This window comes from Mercenaria mercenaria, unplaced genomic scaffold, assembly GCF_021730395.1.
Source record: "Mercenaria mercenaria strain notata unplaced genomic scaffold, MADL_Memer_1 contig_3894, whole genome shotgun sequence".
Lineage (NCBI taxonomy): Eukaryota > Metazoa > Mollusca > Bivalvia > Venerida > Veneridae > Mercenaria > Mercenaria mercenaria.
In genome coordinates, this window is record NW_026462078.1 from 1,400 (window position 1) to 23,903 (window position 22,504).

Below are 22,504 nucleotides of genomic sequence, written 5' to 3' on the forward strand. Positions count from 1 at the left end.
GGTCACATTTAAAGACCAGTACAGCCATGTGATAATCGCATCTGTTTTCAAAAGTGAGCAGATTCAGATTTTTGAACACGCTACTTGTGGTACATTCTTTTGTTATTACACGAATTGCCCTGTTTTGTATATTATATATTTTATCAGTATCTGATTTACAGGCAAGCCCACATACAAGTACTGCAATAGTCCACTGTTGACATAATATATGCATTATAATATAACATCTTCATTTCACCGGTCAAAAAGTATGAAAGTCTTTTTAAAAGTGCAACTTTTGAATTAAGCTTATTCACAACATTGCAAACTTGTGTATGCCACGCTCAATTTTTATCTATACAGATTCCAGGAATATTTTGACTTGTCACATTTTTAATTACCGTTCTATAGATTACTTGCTTGTTTCATTTTATAATTTGTACTTAGAAGCATACATTTCATTTTTTCCGGATGCAATGATATAGTATTAATTTTGCACCATGTGTTAATGAGGCTAAGATTATTTTGGAGTTCTTGTTCTATAACTGAAATGTCAATGTCGGATTTATGCACAGTGGAATCGTCAGCATACATGTCAATATAGTGTCTGAAATAAGTGTCATATCATTTATATATAAAATAAATAGTAAAGGTCCTAAAATCGAGCCTTGTGGAACTCCAGAATTTACAAACAGTTTTTTAGAATATAAATATCTAATTTTAGCTTGCTGACTTCTTTTCCACAGATATGATTCAAATAATGAAGTGATAAAGTTTTAGTTTATGTAGTAATATTTCATGGTAGACAAGATCGAATGCTTTTCGAAGATCAAGAAATACATGTTTATAGACATATCACTCTCGTCCCACAAGTATACGGGAGAGTTGTATCAATTACTAGTATCTTTACATAAATTGAAATAACCAACGGTATGACAGGCATATTCTATGCCTCTCATTAACATGAAAGCAGACACAGCATGTCCTACCTGTCTTTTGCATAGTGTCAGGCGTCATTTAGTAGGAGCAACTGATTCGTTTCAAACTACTTCGCGATGCCGATAGTTTCACTTTCTGTGTTAGTTGCTTCATTTCTAACTCGATTAAATCCAAACTACATGTCTCTGTGCCGGCCTTCCGATGCTCAGCCTGTATTTGCTATAGTCTTTAGCATTCGACTACCCCGTAAAGGTATACTTCAATGCGCTGGTCCGAAAGATTGAAACCTAGTTACAATATTGCAACTCTTCTTTCGTCTATGAAGGACAAATGCTTTCTTTTAAGTAATTCATCCGCCCTGACAATGTAGCTGCTATAACTTTCTGATCAAGGTACCTGGATAAATTATTAGCTGAATCCCCGATGTACCTACCTCAATCGTTTACTGGTCTCACTGTCATCAGTCTACCTATGTATACCCTAGCACTCTTGTACTATCTAAAGAAGCATGTTGTGATTTATAGAAGTAAAGAAGTTATTTCTGATTGGTCTAAATTCGTACATTTTACAAAGAGTACTTGCAAGTATGACAAATGACAAAGAACTGAAAAAATACGCTTGTCACAGATATTTATATACAGTTGCTTAAACTTAATGTATGTTATATAAAAGTGTATTGTATTCCGTTCGTGCGTACATCTGTAGGTTTACTCAACCCATTCATAAGGTCTAACATAAGCTGTTTGGTCTGATGTTTTATCGCAGTGTGTTTCTTTTATTTTATCTCCTAGTGAGTCATATGCTAATTCCCGGGGCTGTTCAGCTATTTTATAGTTGTGTGCCTCCACCATTTCTTCTTCTAATGGCTGATGAAATCCGCTTCTTGCTTGGGTAGATACTCCATAGCTGTGTTCCTCATCACGTCTTTCACCCAATGACTCATAAGAACTCCTTTGTGTATTTGGTGTTCCATAACCGTGTTCCTCATCATGTCTTTCACCCAAAGACTCATAAGCACTCCTATGTGTAGTTGGTGTTCCATAGTTGTGTTCTTCATCATGTCTTTCACCCAATGACTCATAAACACTCGTTTGTGTATTTGCTGTTTCATAGCCGTGTTCCTCATAGTTTCTTTCACCCAAGGACTCATAAACAATATTTTGTGTATTTTGTATTTCGATTTCTTTACCTGTGCCAATGTCTTGTATTGTTGTGTAATCCCCATCTCTTGCTTTTTCAGAAATAGGTGTTATGTTATTGGTTTGTTCGGGTACGTATCCAACTTCTGTCAGACGTGTCCCTTGATTCATTCGCCTGTTTGTAAAAGGAATAGTTAAAAGAAAGTTAGTGCCTCTTTTCTGATGCCTAATATAAGAGTTATAATAAACTATTTAATTTAGTATCAACCTTATTATTAAAAATTACGCTTATAACAAATTAAAAACACTGTCCTTGTTTAAGGTTATTTAAATATAACGCAATGATATTTTGCTGCTTATTGATGCAAGGTAATATAATCCTTCATCTGATGATAAGTAGTTGCAAGCAATGAACAAACTTTTGACATGTATACATCTATACTTAATATTGCCGTTATCAGGATATTTATACAAGAACTCTAACACATCTTTACTGTTTTACAGCTAAAGTATAAAGACATACCGCTTTTTCGTCAGAAAAACTGTCAACACTGCGACAATAATGATCGCAACAACTACACTGATGACTGCTGTTATAGTGCTGACTGTAACACTCAAACCTGAATAAACAGAGCAATTACAGGAACAAGATCCATGCAGCTAAGTGTCTTTGTTTTAATAACTATCAGGTTTAATTAAATTAAAACACGATAAAATACATGACACGTGCTTTCAACAAAAAAAAACAACAAAACAACAACAACAACAAAAAAAAAACAACAAAAAAAAAAAAAACCAAAAAAAAAAAAACCAAACAAACAAAAAAAAAACCCTGCATCATACTGTACATGAACCTGACGTTTCAATCAAATATCCAATACTTTACATTTGAAAGGAAGAGAGACGATATTTGTAATAAAGTATTGAAAGTGAGTAGTTAGCAGTTGCAGCTGTTTCAGCAGTTAACTGCTGCAACTGCTGGCATTAGACCAATTAATTGAACACACAACAGTGATCATGGATGACGAAATAAACAATATATAATCCAAATAGTGATAGTAGTTATTTAATTTAGTCTGAAGAAAGAAGACATAGGCTATGAATTTTCGAAAAGATCATGTGAGCCGTGCCATGAGAAAACCAACATAGTGGGTTTGCGACCAGAATGGATCCAGACCAGCCTGCGCATCCGCGCAGTCTGGTCAGGCTCCATGCTGTTCGCTTTTAAAGCCTATTGGAATTGGAGAAACTGTTAGCGAACAGCATGGATCCTGACCAGACTGCGCGGATGCGCAGGCTGGTCTGGATCCATGCTGGTCGCAAACCCACTATGTTGGTTTTCTCATGGCACGGCTCAAGTAATTACTTCCCCTGATATTATGCCATTAAAACGAAAGTAGGAAATACCGATTTGTATCGTAGCATTGGATAGTTTCGTAATGTGACATGGGCACTATTTTCATATCAAACTCGAAGATGAATTTTACATAATCAATATTCAGTTGATAATGTATCATGATAGTTGAACTAAGGAGAGATGAAAATAATAAAAATTGTACGGCCAGACAACCAACCGAGTGGGGGGGTATTGGCCCTTAACGAATATTCGCGATTTTTTTGGCGATGTCCAGTCCCGAAACTGTAGAAGAACTGTAGAAGAACCCGGGGTCCAACCGGGTGGGCGTTGTAGAGAGGGTGGACGCCCACCACCACCAGGTGGTGGCCATCCTGGGAAAACTCTTGTTTTCGAGCAAGGGTGGGCTGAAACGTTTGGCCAGGAATAATAATTTTGCCTCCAGCACCCCTGGTGGCCGCTGTAGAAGGTTCCGTGCATGCAGACCGGCTCAGCGGCCACCCCGGGAAAACTTTTGTTTTCACGTAAGCGGGCATCAGAATCGACTCTGAACGGATATTCTCAATTTTACTTGGCGACGTCCAGTCCCGTAACTGTAGAAGAACCCGGGGCCCCACCGGGTGGACATTGTAGAGAGGGTTGACACCTACGACGCCCAGGTGGTGGCATAAATATTCAGTCAGTAGATTTTCTGAGAACACCACTTTGAATAATAAGTGGTATAGCCCAACTTGAATGATAGACCAGTTCATTTAGAAATTAAGCAGGGTAAAGGACATATTCAAAATATCGAACTAATTCGCATAATAAGTCAGTCGCACTACTTGTATTTGGTGGTGACTTTGTTGTTTTGGTGTCTTTGTTCTTGCTTGACGTAGTTGTGTCTATCGGCCCTGCAACATAATAAAAAATGGATACATCATCATCTGCTTTAAATCAACGACCTGTTTTCTTTATAAAATCAAAATCTTTCTGAATGACATGTGTTTATTTTATTTCCAAACACATTGAAGGTGCATGAATCTTATAGTTACTGTTTGATTCACATTGGCCATAAATAACCAGATTCTACTGTCAGCGTCCGTAGTCGAAGGCCCAATGTTAGCTATTGTGATCATATTTCTTATTTATTATTTAAACATGTAATTTAAAGTAACATTTTTCATTTAATCTCACAAAGTAATGACACGGAATTAGGTATCTAATTCAGAGACTTGTACCAGTTTATCAGGTGTCATCAGTATACGTGTACTAAGACAGGCAAAAATTTCCAAATTAGTAAAATCAGTGATATTCAAAGGTTTAGGGAAGCAAGAAGACATAAAAATAACTTAAAAATAAACTCATTGAATGAAAGATTAACTTTTCTAGTTTACTTCAATAACGTAATAAATGTTGTGAGATGAATATAAATATGAGAATATATCATTTAAAAAGACCATGGAAAGCTTAAAATCTGCATTTCCTACAGAAATCAGTGGGACTCGAGATCAAAATTAGTTACTTATTTCAAACGCTTAGGGAAGCAAGAAGATCATATTTTATTTTATCAAGTATTATATTGAAAGAAAGTGCAAATATTGCAGATTACTTCAATAACTTAATAAATATTGTCAGATAATGCTTTTGATGTCATTTGATGTGTTAAAGTTTTTCTCCTTCTATATTTCAATAGGCGCAAATTGACCGATTAAGGCTAATCGATACACTCGATAAGCTGTTTTCAAGGGAGACAATTTCGTCAATAAGCCAGCAAATTGGGATAGATTTCTGGGTATGTTTCCACCTGTCCCGTTTGTAAACTATTGCTGTATCTTATTTCCAGTAAGCATGTTATGGCAGTTTCGTATAAAGACAAAAATATATAATAAATTGCAAATTATGTACGTAAATACGTGTGCAGCTATGTAATTTATGTCATAACTCACTATACCAAAATATTTCTATTCGTTTACACTAATTTGTTTAAATTCGACTGTGAGGAAAGCTTCAAGCTAAATTGAACCACTCTCGAGTTGGCTTCCTGGAAAATAAACAGTACTGGTGTCATACTATTGTTTGCAGATCAAATTGTCCCTTCAATTTTTTTCAAATCGACAAAGTTGCTCGTTTACGTCACAGAAACAGTGAAGCTTGAGCTATTTTAGGAGTAATTCTGACAGGTTAACACTGCCTCATCCACAATAAATTATTCATTCACCTTGTCGTGAAACTTTTTTTTTTAATCTTTACGTCACACAAAGCGCGTGCTCTGACTCTGTCTTTGAAGTATTGCCGTACTTGCATACATTGTAAAATGCAAAAAGGTGATAATGGATATGTTTTAAAAGTAGAATATAGAACAGTTCAACTACGTTCAAATGAAAACAGCACTTTTTGTTTGCTATGATAATTATTATTGACACAATTTCCAACCACGCAAGGTATACAAGGTTTTGTAGAAAGGTATCTCGTTGAATCTTCAAGCCACATAACACCTGTAGATCCATAAACACTGATTTATTTGTTATTCAAACTTTTGCAGAGTCTTCTGTAGCTATCACAAATCTAACTCCATTTTAGATCTAGTTTTATTTTATTTTAATTTTATTGATGGAGTTTACGGGTATGTGAATTTATCTACTATTTATTTGAAGTCGTTTAAACACTATTTCAGTTATTTACATACAGGCAGTTGATAAGCCTTGTCTTCGTTCATGGAAAGATTCATTTAAACTTTAAATGAAGATTAGATCTAGTACATCTGTTACAATCCGGTTAAACACCCGTTCGAACAGTATTTACATCATCATTTCTCGGTCATGCAGCCAATGTAAACAAGTTCATCCAGTATTTTTTTACTCGTATCGGAAAGGGGAGTTACCTGTATAGACGAGTTCCAAAAATAGCTTCAGCATCGCTGCTTTTGTGACATAAAGGTACAAGTCTATCGATTTAAGATAAGGCGAAAGGGCAATTTGATCTGCAAACAGTAGTATGAGAAGGCGTGGTCTTGATCCCTGTGGGGCTCGAATCCCTGATCCCTGGGTTGAGCGGCCTACACCTTAACCACAAGACCACCGGTTCCCTTAAAATGTTTGTATTAAGGTGAGTCAGTCACGATAAACTGGACTGTTTTGACAATGTCTTGACACTCTGAAAAAAGATTTAATTAACAAGCAAACTTTCATTCTAGGAACTTACTTCCTACTCCTGATCAAAGAGTATATTTCATTTTCATTCAGTTTTGGCCTTACTTCTTTCTCTGATTTTGTAGAATTTAAGGAAAGTTCACAGTTTTATTTGATATTTCGATATTTTGGAGAATATTATAAATTGTAAAAAATAGCGTCTGAATAACATAAATTCTATTATGCCTAAACATAAGAAACTGAACTAACCCTCCTCATCCTCGCCCACCTCCCTTACACAATAAATGAAACATTTTGTTTGTTAGATATACTGATCGGTTTTACAAGAAGCCATACCTTTTTCGCATAACACTCTCTTCGTATTATTTTCTCTGGTAAAGCGCAGGTAGAAGTCGCTACTAAGGTATCCATATCTGATATCACTGTTCATATATCCACCTACATGAAGACAAAGGCATGAAAGTATTATTTGTTCATTCAAAACGTTCCGAGATACACAAAGAGAAAATTGTCAGACAAAGCATCGATGAAACAGTAAGGCTTCCATCATTTTTTCGAGGAAGAGACTTCTGCAAATTATGACGAGTACTGCTAAGATCAATTGTAAAATACATTTAGGCGATCACCTTAAAGCACAGCAGCCGAACAATAATTATGGACTCAACCAGACGCATATTTAATGGATATGAAAATATCGAAATTAAATAGTACGTGTCACTATCTACCTTATGACAAACATATAGTATGTTTGAATTTTGATAGTTGTAACCAATGGAATGGTACAGATACTTAAAACATGGGTGTATAAGAACTGAAATTTATAAACTTAATGTAATTATTTTCAGTCCGCATATTCCATTACGAATAATACCACTGTGGTACTCTAACAGATTTATTAACGGGTGGGGTGTCCCTGGTCATTGTGATCAAAGGGAACGCTGCAGCAGTTTATTGACCTTTCTATTGTATTTTTACATTGCTATACGACGTCGGCGTCAGAACGCACAGACGTTGCGTCAGAGAACGGATGTTTGCCAAAAGTATGTTATTAGGCACAAAGTAACACTCATATGTAGCGATTTTGCTTGATATGCTCTACATTTCTGTGTCATATGTCTTTCTAAATATGTGACATTTTTGAAACGAGAAACAGTCTCGCACACATTACGACAGAAACGTCACTTAGTTTTTAGGACACCATTGTGGAATAGCGTTGTAGAACTTTTATACAACTCTTAATGACTGGTTTTATTTTTGTAAATGAAAAACGAATATTTCCATGATATAAGTTATTATAAGAAATTTCCCTATCATTGTTCACTTTTGCATTTTAAAAATAAGAATATATGTAGTAGAATAAATTTTTACTGGTTGTAGGCGCATGTGGAAATATCTGGTTCTAGTGTAACTGTTTAGGCGGTAACGACTGAGAAATCACTGGAACCCCCAGTTTGGTATGCAAGCAACTGTATACACTTAACAACTTTTCTAACGCTACCAGTCGCAATAACTTTAAAACCACCTGACTGAGCAATTTTCTTCAGGAAATTCAAAACAATATACAAGACATCGTTTGATACAAAATGAACAATGAAATAAGATTTCATTACTAACCCAACGAAACCCCTGTTTTTCAAAGTGACAAATTTAAGCAATAATTATGCTACAGAGTACAGCAGTAACTAACATAATGATTAATTGCTCATGTAAGCATTGCGCGGTGCAGGTGTAACTTGTGGTTACTGGTAAGTAATACATATATTTTCTAAGATTAAACAATATAAACAGTTAAATTCTTGGACATTTGAAACAATTATTAAGAAAGTTCCTTGATATTATAAATGGCGAAAATGCCAATCCAGGAAAGAGCAAGAGCGATTGGTCTAATTGAAGATGGTGCGAGTTACAATGTTGTAAGTGTTTATTCGCTTATTTTCGCCGTTAATGATTGTTTTTGATCGGATTTTTAAAATTAAAATCTAACTAGGGCCATTTTTAGAAATTTGAATTTTGTACTCTTTCAGGTTGCAAGAATGCTGAACGTGCACCTCACCTCAGTGATACGTCTCTGCGTAAACACAGAAAGACATGCTCTGTCCGTGACCTGCCACGCCAACCAAGAGGACGTGTAACTACCAGAAACCAGGACAGAAACATTCTGAATATACACCTTCAAGACAGGCGGCGTAGAGCTACTGATACATCAAAGGAATGAATGCATGGTAGCCCTGTGCGCAGAAGGTTGAAGGAAAATTGTGTGCGCTGCATACGCCTATTTCATGGGATAATCTTAATTGATTAGCGCAAACGAACCGTTTATATTGGGCTCGTCGTCACTTACGGATGACCAGAGAGGACTGGGCGACATTATTAAGAACTGTTGCTGTCAGAATTTGCAGTAACTTAAATGCTGACAGGTACATAAATGAGATTTTGCTTTCCGTTTGGATTCCTCATCTACTGTGCAGGATGGGACACCTTGCCACACCGCACGTCGCACCGCTGTTGTTCTAGCTGCAAACGGGGTAAATGTTCTGCCAATGCCATCCCGCTCACCTGACCTAAATCCGAATAAGCATATCTGGGATGTAGTCGGTAAGGCTGTCAGATGAAGAGCTCCACAGAATTTGAGGCAACTGCAACAGTTTGTCTTGGAGGAGTGGAACCTTGTGTCTCAAGTCATTTATCGAAATTGAAATTGTCCATGAGCAGCAGATGCAGGGCGGTCATCCAAGCACATGGTGGCCATACCAAGTATTAAAGTTAAATAAATCCTGATTGAAACACTGGATATTATTAAATATTCAATTATGCAAAATCGAGCTTTAAAGATAATTTCAGTACACGTACTAAATTTAGTTTATTGTGTAATACAAGACAGGCGGCGTGTTGTATCATTTCTTACGTCAGTCTGTCGCTCGCCATGACTTTACATTTACATTGTCCGAAGGTGGTGATAACAATGTACATGCTTATTAAATCGTCTGAGAATTATATTGGTAGCAACGAAATGGATTTTTTTTCAAGGTTGGTAACGTTGACTTTCATGTCATTATTAACTGTATTTATTGGATAAATTTTGCAACTTTGTAAATCATCGGACCCACATCAAAAAATACAAAATCTTCAAATTACGGAAATGTTTGTTGTTAGTCTGTTTTCCATCAAACAATGTCTGATATTCCTTTAACTGTCCTGAACATTTCACGGAATTATTTTCGGTAGTTTTAAAATAATAGCAAAAAGGTTACTGGTAGTGTTAGAAAAATTGTTAAGGGTGTATGGTGTCACAAATCGAAACATAATCACTTACAGATAACGGTTTGTATAGAAAAAAAAACATACTTGATGTTTCCTGAAGTTGCTTGTAAATAATGTTCATTTTAAACACGCCTGTCCACACTGAGTTGTCTTCGAATGTTTCTGGCGATGATGCAGTTGAATACGATATGGGATACTTTCCCGTCTTAAAGCATTGCTTTGCTGCATCGAACCAATTCCGACTTTTATCAGGTTTATCAGATAGATTAAAGGTTCCACTGCCTGAAACCACAAGCCAGAGCAGTTGCGCAAATATAATATTTTCCGAAACATAATTCAGAGTAATATTTCCGTTGAAAATATTCAGGTACATTCCAGAAGTACATTGAAAACCGTGCTAATGACTAAGGGCAGAGACCACCTAGTTGTAAAACCCACAAGTTTTATTTCAAATCTAAACATTTTTACTTCTGAATAAACCACCTGCAAATAAAGACCACTGTCTTGGTCCTAAAAAGGTGACCTACAAAGATAAGTTTGACTGTACAACGTTCTACGAACCGATATTAAAACCATCTGACACAATATATTTAAAAACATTTTGACGAGAAAAATATACTTTTACATATCAAATATTCTTTTTTTTTTCTAATCAGTTAATGCATGAAAATTTTTTCGTGGAAGTATGAATTTGTTATTATATCTGACGTTTCATTTTGAAAATCTCCTTTGTAACGGCTGTCAAATTAGAATACCCATTAAATTTCTTTTTCGGGACATTTTACTCAATTAAGAAAAAATACAGTAACTTGTTAAAAACCCTAAAAAACTGAACGTAAAGTTATTCAGGGTGAAGAAGGCGGTGCCATATATAGGCATTTCAGTGCATAAAGTACATATATAATTTTGTTTAAAAAAATATTATTAAAAATTGAACAACTTTAAATTATTTGCATATTCACTGAATACAGCCGGTCTTATAAAAGTTGTCGACCCAGCGTCAAACGATTACATACGTACAGAACCTAATGACCCACTGGCACATTGCCTTCTGTTTTCATAAACACGAAGTACCTTGAATCATCAGTGGAGCGAAATTTATAAAAGAATTGTTTTTAAAATTATTGCGAAAAGAATTTAATAAAATTACGCATGTTCTGGAATTGCCATCTAACTCTCGCAAAATGTATGTAGTGATTTATGTAGAAAACCCTATATAATTATCCGAGGGGAGGTAACAAAATATCTTATATGCATATTATTTATCTATTAAGCCTTGTTCTTCATATAAATCTATTAAATAAATTCTCAAATAATACCATGTTTACGTTTTAAATTGATCTTAAATCTGAAGTTTTATTTGCATATAAAATGCCTATTGCAAAACTCCGTTAGCTGGTCTGAAAATAATTTGTAGCCCATTCTGTCAGGTTGAAAAATGCCCAATTCTTCCGATAACTCCACCACCGGATGACAATAGAATCGACGGATTACTAAGATGCAATTGTATCAAAATGCAGTCAAGATTGTGAAATATGTACCAGAACTGCACAATGTTCCGTGGCTCTTTTCACATTTTTCCCATTCAGGCCTTTCTTCGGAAAGTTTGAGACAGTTTGCGTCATTTCCTTCCTCAGTTGATCCAGAGAATATTTTGCCGATCACTGAAAGAAACTTTGATTAGAACGATATTGAAACTGTTTTAAAATTACTGTTACTTTTTCTTATGACATGGTTTTGTCACTGCCTGTGTATTTTTATAAAAGATTAAACATCTAAAGAAAGTAGCAGTGTAGTAATATACTTGAACAGTGAGCAAAAGTTTCAGGTTTTTATGAAAGGTAACAAAAATGGTAGTATCCACCTATCGAACTTTACAACAACTAATGGTGTGTTAATTTTGTGCGAATAAGGCCAATCTTTCAATGTTTTCAAAATTATAAACATGTAAATGAACTACATGTAAATTGACAGTAAAATGAAATAATTATGACCGTTCGGGTTGATCTTGTATAAAGACATGTAAGTATTTTTCCCACGCTCTCCACCGCAAGCAACTTTAACAGGCCTTTTACAGACAGCATCACAACTGGAACTGAGTAGATCGTTGCTGTGAGGTGAGATGAATTATCAAAACAATAATACTGAAAATGAAAAAGGGAGTAATGATAGTAAGCATGTCTGTTTGTGAAATCACCATGGAAAGATAGATAGCTGTTTTTAAGTTTCAATTTTACCCTTAGGTGGATTTATTTAATCTGTAAATGTAGTAAAAATGAACTTATGATTATACATGTTGAAAAAACACTACTTAATAACAATAAACATTAACACAGATCAAATATACAAACAGGGAGTCGCTAGTTACTTAGAAGAAGGTTTGTTTTGAAATCCAAGATGTTCCGATATACTCTGCGGCGGCTAATCAATTATGCGCTTCTCACTTCATATTTTTTCATAATTTACAATTTATAGTTTATAGAATATAACAAGTATGAGGGAAGTTCAATAAATACCTGGAAAAAGTGCTCTTATTTATCGACAAAAAGCGATGGAACTTATATATAACGTAGATATAAGAATGGTTTAGTTGATATTTTAAAATTATGTTTTCTTTCGACGAATAGGAAGTAATCACTAATCCCCATGGCAACGTCGGATGACATAAGCTGGCCCAAATTTGTCACTTTTTCCCTATATTGCTTTGGCTAAAATATTACTTGCCAATTACTTATTTTCGAAGTATAAATTTTTCATAGGTGAATTACTTTTTATGTGATATGTAAGAGTTGCACCAATTTCATCAAATCATGAATGTGACGTCATTTGAAAATCATATGCATATTGGTTTTGTCAAGCCTAAAATAAATTTTGAACCAGTGACATTTTTTTTTTTGCTTTAAATAACAATAACATTGGGAAAAAACTGCTAAGGTATATAAGGCTAAAGAGACAATGCCCTGAAGAAAACAACATTTTATCAGTGGTATGAGAGGATTAAAGTGGCCGAGAGAGTTTCACTAACTACTTGCGGATCAGATATTACAAGACAAGAATGCCACGTCACGTTTTGAAAATTGAAGAACTCCTTGATAATAATCGGAGCATCGAAGATCGGTGTCCCATTTCATAAGTACCACACTGGAAAATCAGACGAAGACTCTTTATTTGTTCTTTAGAAGATGTAGAAAATGTATTTAATATTAAGAAACATCGAACAACCTCTTTATGCGATTTGTTTTGGTTATTGTTTGAAGTATACAGTACAGACACTAAAAAAAGAAATAGCGCGATAAAATGGTAGTCGCATAATGGCGGATTCAAATAGTTCTCAGTTTACTTTTTGCTTTTTAGAGCTATTTCCCTTAATTTCATTTCAGTGTTTTGCTGAAGTCACATGACAGATATAGGCTTGACATTAGGGTAGCAATTTCATCAAGAATGATAGCATTACAGAATTTGTCATGGAATGTTAGTTCATACACCACCACAACAATTTGGAGTTTCGATATTTAGCTAATTTTACAGTGTGTTTGTTTGACTGAAAATATTTTTCTCGCACCAAACATGGACCTTACTTTTCTTTTAATTTTTGTTCAGTACTGACACTGTTATTCAAGAAAGTGTATGTTATAGACATTCAAAATGCGTCCTGTTGTGTGCTGAGCCATTGGAAGTTTCTCAGATTTACACAGAATGCAGAATAATAATGTTTATGTTCTTGAATTTGCTATCTAAGAGTTCACATTTATTATGTTCTAAACAATTATATTCTAATTTTCAGCAAAAAAAGATCAGAAATAAAGAGCACTTTTAAAACGGATATTTTGAACAACCCTCGTTGTATTTCTACCGAATAGATGAAGTGACATTACTTCGAACTTTTAATCTTATTTACCGCTGTATCAGAAAAGACATTATGTTATTTCAATAAAATCTATAAGAAGATCATTTTGAAGCATATAATGCAGCCAAGCAAATTGACTGCAGACTCGGTTTGGTTGAGTCTGTACATGAGAGGTGATGGAAAGTGCAACAAATCTCACGCCCAGTAGCATTAGCTTCGTTAGCTTAAGCTGAATTCTATTATATAGATATTGAATAGACTCTCTGACCCCAAAGAACCTGAAAATATAACAACACTGACTCCAGGTACGACATATTCCCTCTAACGAGCTAGACCCTCGCAAGGCTCATTGCAATCGTCAACCGATTAGATGTGAGAGGCAATTAACAATAATACACCGATTTCAATCCCACTTTTTGAAATTAAGTTTTCAAATTGAATAGATAACTGAACTGATGGACTGAAATGCCATGGAAATTATACCTTGTTCCATACAACTAGCTTTGGTTACGAATAAAAATAAACTACCTTAATATATGATTAAACATAAAACATATTTCATTCATATGTGGAAACTTTCTGAATATTTTCTAGTATTGTTTATATATATTTATATCCTGTTTTACGAAACAGATAGCTATTTGGTACAGTGTGCATAGCTACTGCATACCTTTTTGTCCTTAGATAAGCCAATGAAAGTTGATCCAATACATTCTGGGTAGCATCGGCGAGGATCCTTATCAAATGAACATTTTTGGCCTTTATGAATTTTGTTTTCCGCCACGCATCCTTCAAATGAATATAAATTTCAGCAGCATATTGCATAGTAGAAAAAAAACATTTTAATTCATATGTACAGATAATATACATATTCACATATACTATCAACAGAAACTGTTCTCCGTCCTGAGCTTTCCGGGCAGAAACCTTCAGGTCTTTTGGATAGAGATCAAATTAGTTGAGTGTTAAGTTATACACGAATGTATAATGTATACATCTATACATTCAACATTCCTTATGAGATAACATCCTCTTTAACAAATGTATCTTGTAAAACTCTAACATTTGATTATTTCGTGGTGATCAGACCCTAATAATATTCTAAAAATGAAAAAAATCCAGCGTAAATAATTCTGTATTAAATACATCTCTCCTAAGTTTAAAAATAATCTCCGCGAAAAGGACTCGTAGACTGCTTACCATGAATATTCCTGTCACTTACCAACATATTCGAATGCCATCTCAGTTTTACAATACCCTATCCATATACCTTCGTCCGAAGCCTGCATGTCAATATCGTTATCTATTTTCAATGAACATTTATCTCTATTGTCCGAGCATGAAACAATTTCAGGCGTTGAAGATCGGCATTGTTTAGACTGATCAGACCAGACTGACTTTCCTTCTGATATATAATAGGAAGCTTAAAAATAAAATGATACTTCATGAAATAAAATAGGGTAAATATATCATTACCTTGATCATCATCGATGTACCTTGATCAATGTTGTATTCGGCTCCAGTGGATTATGCCAGACCTAGATCCCACGAGGCGTTTGCTCCTAGTGTGATCCGTTCTGATAAAATCCAAGACAGCCGAATGCATCATTGCAGATCAAAGTACTATTTTCATTACCATTTTATCACACACACTCTCACACAGGCGTACGTACGCACGAACGCACGCACACATCTATTTCTAATGGTATTTTAGTCGAAACTGACTTTAATTACTGATAAATAAGACGCATGGAACGTCAAGAGGCCATCATTATAACTATTTCCGACTGAATATTTTCCGTATTCGATGGAAGCTAAATACAAGGTTTTGTATTCGTTGATGAAATGCACACTGTATTTGAGACAGGAAATTCGTAGGTCTATAATAAAACAAGATATTAATAACTTAATGTTCATGCTAAAGCCCGCCCACTCACCCCGACCAATGTATGGCATATACTAGATCAAAACATGTAATGTGATTTATTGTTACTTTATCACAAAATCCCCCTTTACAAAAACAGAAATTGACTTATATCTGCTTGTATTTACAAACTTACAATACCACCGTATATGGTACTTAATTTAGGTTCATGTGAAAAATGAATTTCCAATTTATGATTAACTACTACTACAAGTTATACTGCTGCTGCTACTACTATTACTGCTACTTCTACTGCTACTACTACGGCTGCTGCTCCTGTTGCTACTACTTCAACTGCTACACCCACTACTACTGTAACTTAGACTGCTGCTACTGCTACTGCGACTGCGACTGCGACTGCTGCTTCTGCTACTGCGACTGCGACTGCTGCTGCTGCTGCTGCTGCGACTGCGACTGCTGCTGCTGCTGCTGCTGCGACTGCGACTGCGACTGCGACTGTTGCTGCTGCTGCTGCTGCTGCGACTGCGACTGCGACTGCGACTGCTGCTGCTGCTACTGCTACTTCTCCGGCTACTATTACTACCTCTACCACATTGTACTACTGGTACTGCTACTATTACTACTACTACCACATTGGACTACTGGTACTGCTACTATTACTACTTCTACCACATTGGACTACTGGTACTGCTACTATTACTACTACTACCACATTGGACTACTGGTACTGCTACTATTACTACTACTACCACATTGGACTACTGGTACTGCTACTATTACTACTTCTACCACATTGGACTACTGGTACTGCTACTATTACTACTACTACCACATTGGACTACTGGTACTGCTACTATTATTACTACCACATTGTACTACTACTACTGCTACTGCCACTGCCGCTGCCGCTGCCGCTACCGCTACCGCTACCGCTGCCGCTGCCGCTGCCGCTGCCGTTGCTGCTGCTGCTGCTGCTACTATTACTACTACTACCACATTGTACTACTGGTACTGCTACTATAACTGCTACTACTGTTACAATTTACTGCCACTAAAACTGAAACTGGTGATTTGATTAAACGCCTATTTCTATACAGTGACATATCCAATAACGTTGTACATAATAATAATAACATTAATAAAAACGACAATATTAATAATAACAATCGTATCAGCCTTATTCAAACAAAAAGGGCATGACCGCACCACTCTTCCTGAGGTTATTTTACCCCTATTGCGAATACCAGTGCTTAATGCCTTACATAGTACGTCCAGACGGGCTGCATATAGAGGTTAACCCCACCCACCTCCCCTCCTAATGGTGCCATCACAGACTTTTTGCAAAAAAAAAATATAAATGAAATTCTACACACAACCCTTCCCATAGAGCCTGTACCAACGATTACTTGTAATTAAACAAACTTTGAAAATACAAATGTTGAAATGTAAAACCTTTTACAAAAATTTAAAAAGTATCACCTGCTGCTATCGCATATAAAACAGTTATCAAAAAATTAAAACAATGACACGAAATCTCTAAAATACAGTGTCGTAAGATTTTTTTGAATGCGTCAAGTGATTTACTGTTGCGTAGTTCTAACGGCAGTTCATTCCAAAGTTTTGGACCAGTAGTACAGAATCTTCTATCATTGAATGTTTTGCACTTGTTGAATGGAACAACATATAACGACATTCAAAATTTTCTGACGATCTCAAACCATGTCTGCTAGGAGTATACTGTGTAAGCAATTCTGTTAAATACACTGGTGCTCTGCCAGTGTGACAGCTAAACACGAAAGAAAGTATCTTGAACTCAATCCGTGCTTTCACCGGCAACCAATGTAGGTCATACAATGCTTGTTTAGAACTGTCAAATTTCCTCGTGTTAAGGACAAGTTTTGCGCACATGCTTTGAATACGTTGCATCTTACGCACCTGACCTTTAGCTACACCATACAGTATGACTTTGCAGTGGTTCAGATGTGAAATAACTAGGGACAAAACTAAGATTTCAGTGGCTGCTTTTGTTAAATATTTTCGCATGCTCTTAATTCGTAGGTAATTCAACATGACTATACGACATTTGCAATTTACATGATCTTTAAAGTTCAAGGTTTCGTCAAGAAATGCATCAAGATATCTAATTGTGCTTTTACGTTTGATATCATCGCCAGCAATTTTAATCGAATTTGTAAAACATTTGTTCAATTGAGGTCTGCTACCAAACATGATAAATTCAGTTTTTGAAGTGTTCATTTTCAGTTTGTTTCTATTCATCCAGTCATTGATTATAACTGCGCACTGTTCAAGGTCTCCGATCGCTTGTGATTATACGGAAATAGATGTGGGACGAAAGCTTTTATTTGCTATATCATCATCAGCAAAACCGTAGACTGATAAGGATTTTGGAATGACATCAAAAAGAGTTCCAGCATAGGTGAGATACAAGCAAGGACCAAGGCAACTACCTTGGGGCACACTGCATTCAAGATGGCGGTCTGATGAATATACATTATTTATATTAATCTTACAAGTACGAGGCCTTAAGTAGGAGTCTACCCATTGAAGAGCTGCTTCACAGACACCATACTGTGCTTTTAGGACATCTATAAGAATGTCGTGGTCGACAGTGTCAAATGCAGCACTTAAGTCAATGGCAATAAGGGTCGCGATTTCCTTTTTCTCCATACCACTTAGAAGAGCACTAGGCCTAACCAACCGAAGCAGCGCAGATTCACAGGAGTGGTATCTCCTACATATGCAGACTGGTTCTTAGGCAAAGAATGTTTTGATTTACATGTTTGTTTAATCTTAAAAGGACAGCTTTCTCAATAAATTTTGATAGAAATGATAAATACTCACAGGACAATAACTGGAAAGCTCTAGTTCAAGACCTGCTTCTTTTAGCAAAGGTCTAACAACTGCTTGTTTGTATTTCACAGGAAAATCACCTTGTTTTAATGAGAGATTCACCAATTTAGTGATACAAGGGAGAAGTTCACCTACATGTGATTTCAGAATACATGTTGGCAAAATATCTAGCTCTGAAGACGTAGTATACGACTACTGTTACTACTATAGCTACTGCTGCTGCTGCTGCTACTACTACTACTACTACTACTGCTTTTACTACTATTGCTGCTACTATTGCTACTGCTACTGCTACTGCTACTATAGCGTAATTATACCTTTCATTTCATTTTTAGTATGGTCGGTAAGGGGATGTAACTAGAGTCACATATTCACAAAATAGTTTCATTTTTTCTTGTGGTTTTCTTTTACAGCGTGCGGTTTTGGAGTTTGACGATATGACGTAATAACTGTGGCGTACACTCTGTATGCTGCATAATAACACACAATTTCAGACTTCTTTGTTTAATAAGGAAATGATCGGACCGTGTTAGAATTTTCTACATTGAAAAATATAGGAACATCGCTTATAGGTGATAACAGACAGGGCCACTTGACACTGGACGTTTTTAACACCACCACGGAAGCATATTTTTGACCAAATTACTGACCTTATTCATTTCTTTCGTACGTTACGCGCACGCACGCACTGACACGCGCACGCACGCACACGCGCACACATACACTAATGCTTGTGTGTGCGAAAACGGAATCTGTATCCATGTGTTGATATTGCCGATGTAATTGTCAACAATGCATAAGTACATACTGATATAGATATCTAGCGTTGTATAATTTGATTAATTTAAATTATGTTACGAAGGTTATTTGATGCCGTGCCGGTGTAATGAAGTATTTCGACCCCCATAGAATAATGACCCCCCGATCATTATTCTATAGAAAAAGTGACCCCCCAGTCATAGTATTATGACCTCCAGATCATAGTACTATGACTCCCCCACGTGAAGTAAACTGAACCTCACGAAGAATATTGACTCCCATAAAAAAACAACCCCGGTCATTTGGTCAAATTTAGTGATAACTCATGTATCTAAGGCCTAATTGCTGCATATAGATTTGCCCTTGTCCGTCCGTCCGTCCGTCCTTCCGTTTGACCATTAGCTCCAGATACCATCACTTGACACAGAAATCAGAGCATTCCGCAACGGGAAAAGGGATTCTATTTCTAGACGCTGTATCTTGGTGTATACATTTTTTTTCAGGAAAATAACAATTCACAATACGTTCACAAAACACACCAGTGTCAATAATCCCTGCAAACTTCGGTATGAAGTAATTCTTCAGAAGAAAACTGCACAAGAAACTGCTAGCATAGAACTTAGTATTAATAGAAGTTGCAATACTTAGCAGTGGCAGTAAAGTACGGTAGCGGCAACAACAGAAAGTAGTAGTAGTAGTAGTAGTAGTAGTAGTGGCAGTGGCAGTTGCAGTAGCAGCAGCAGCAGCAGCAGCAGAGGAATAAGTGACAGCAACAACAGCAGCAGGAGAAGAAGAGGTAGATGTACAAGACGTATTAGTGGAAGCAGGTATAGTAGTATCAGTAGTAGCAGTTGTAGTAGTAGTAGTAGTAGAAGTAGTAGTAGTAGTAGTAGTAGAAGAAGAAGAAGTAATGTAGTAATAGCAATAGAAGTAGCGGCACCAGTAGTAGTAGTACAATCAAAATGTTAACTATTGGCAATGGAGGGTATAAGAGTTGTAGATCTAGTAAAATTGTCCGTTAGGTTTGGTGGGGATCACTTTTTAATAGATATTATCGTCGAAAGTCTTTTTAGGAGCCGGTGTTTTACACGGAAAGAGTAACTTTTTTAAATAGAATAATGTCCGGGAATCGATATTGTATGAGAGTTCGAATGTAGTAATTTCGGCAGTGAGTATTTTACATGGAAGGAGTCACTTTTTCCACAGAATAATAACCGGGGTCGTTATTCTATGAGATTCGAAGGGAGTCATCTTTAGAGAGTCAGTATTTTACTTGGAGGGGTCAGTTTTTCTATAGAATAATGACCGGGGGGGGGGGGTCGTTATTCTATAGAGTTTTCAAAGGGAGTCAGTTTTTTATAAGGGGAGTCAGTATTTTACAGGAAAGGAGTCACATTTTCTATAGAATAATGACCGGGAGGTCGTTATTCTATGGGGTCGAAATACTTCATTACACCGGCACTGCCTTGTTCTACGTATGTATATGGTAATTTCCCTGCATGAAGCAAGGGTGCACTACAACATTAATCTTTTACGAAATACCTAATGCCACAACACGAGCATGCAGAGACAATTATATTTGACGTGACATGTCATGAATTTTTTCAATTTCCCTTTCAGCCAAAATATCATGTCATTTACATTCTTACTAAAATGATAAATAAACTCACCTAAAGAATCTGTCATATGTAGCACAAATAGGAAGAAATATACACTTGCAGTGTTGGGAGGCATATTTCCTACTGTGTTAAATTTATCTATTTTGTCGTAAATATTACTTTTCACATCCTTAATCAATCGAACAATATCCGGCAAGTTATCAATAATTTAAACTTTAAGGATAATTTAATGGACAAATTTAAATATCATATCATTTATTCATGTTCATGTTTTAGGCAGTATTCAATCACTTTACAATAAATGTTTGCTTATTGTCCGCACCGTTTTATATGTTATCTTGCACGTTGGTGGTGTTATCTTTCTATATCCCACTCTTCCTTTTGGCTACCCCTTTTTATTTGTTTACAGGTACTCTGCTATATCTTTTCCAGTGGGTGGACTGCTTTGTGACTCGGGTTGTGTAAGCTGAGCTCAATGCCATCAAGGAGTCTCCTTGATTATACTTGAGTGTGCCTCTACAGTCAATCAATACTATTAATTTTGTTACGTCTAAGGGAAATAATTGCTTGTTACTTGAAATACTAAAAGTAACAGAAAAACAAAGCAGCAACTATTGACATTTACAGAATCTATTTAGAAAAGTAACAGTTCAAATACCTTAAAAAGCAACCACCTGTAAAATCCAATGCTCATTTACAAGAATAGTCTTATGTCCTGTCCTGGTCAAATTCAAATCCAGTCTGACTCAATAATAATAATTCTAAATTCCTCCCAGTATATGCAGTAGGATAAATGGTGTAACTCAAAACATCAAACAATTAGTCTGCGCAAGTCTGTTGCCTTATATCTTTCGACTAATGTAGCGGGTTGATACGTGTGCCTTTCTCATCTTACTTCTGATGCTTTACAACAATAAATGGTGCGATTACATTATGTCATAAAGTTTACAAGTTATTATTCATTAGCTGTTTGGAAATAGTAGTAATATAAAAGAAAAGTTCGTTTGTCCCATCTGACTGTCTGGAGTTTATTATATACATTTTTATTCACAGCACTATTGGAAATTCACATTTTGTATATTCTGTATATGGCTGAGATTGAACAATAGACCAGCTACTGTTGGTGTATTTCTGAAGTCTTTATTAACTCTTCTGGTAACTAAAGTGATCTGTCATAATTCCAGCCTGAAAAGACGACTAAACGCCAAGATCAAAATATCGGTTTGACCCAGGCAGTGAAAGTCATGGAAGGCCAAAATTGATTAAAAAGCAAAACGTATGTGTAGCAAAAGGCATTCGGGCAATGTTCCGTCGTATAAAAAAAGTTCTTCATAAATGGATTTTTATTTTTTATTGTTTGCGCATTTGTACATAAAACGATGGTAAAAATTTCACACGCAGACAGTATTTTACATGAAATAAAACATTTTCCATGTTCATATTCTTTTGGTTCTGAGTTCTTGAGTGCGAAGGGTTTTAATATGATGCTATTTTGTGCACTTCGATTGAGGGCTTATTATATAGCTGACTTGCATTTCTCTGCTTGAATAATCAGTCCCCCTTTTTCTAACAGATTAATAATATCTGTCATGTGTTTACGAATCGGATAGAAATACCCGTCCCGAGGACACCTGCGTATTGGGCGGTAATGAGAGGGACGGATATTTCTATCCGATTCGTAAACACATGACTGATATTTTTTCTTGCATATCGTATATAT

The 22,504-nt window shown here is 35.9% G+C and overlaps 1 protein-coding gene across 2 annotated transcripts; it reads right to left on the reverse strand.

Annotated features, from left to right (window-relative positions):
• Nucleotides 1-1,531: 1,531 nt before the first annotated feature.
• On the reverse strand, nt 1,532-21,016 carry LOC123559652 (uncharacterized). Of its 2 annotated transcripts, none has more exons than XM_053534678.1 (10): nt 20,836-21,016; nt 14,873-15,073; nt 14,321-14,439; nt 11,798-11,947; nt 11,345-11,467; nt 9,888-10,085; nt 6,879-6,980; nt 4,236-4,304; nt 2,581-2,677; nt 1,532-2,232 (listed from the first exon to the last, which is right to left on the reverse strand). In XM_053534678.1, the coding sequence occupies exons 4-10, from the start codon at nt 11,823-11,825 to the stop codon at nt 1,626-1,628; spliced, it is 1,224 nt and encodes a 407-aa protein (XP_053390653.1). In that variant the 5' UTR covers nt 11,826-11,947; nt 14,321-14,439; nt 14,873-15,073; nt 20,836-21,016; the 3' UTR covers nt 1,532-1,625. The 2 variants fall into 2 exon arrangements, with proteins under 2 accessions (XP_053390653.1, XP_053390652.1); XM_053534677.1 differs by having other exon boundaries at nt 4,233-4,304.
• Nucleotides 21,017-22,504: the final 1,488 nt, after the last annotated feature.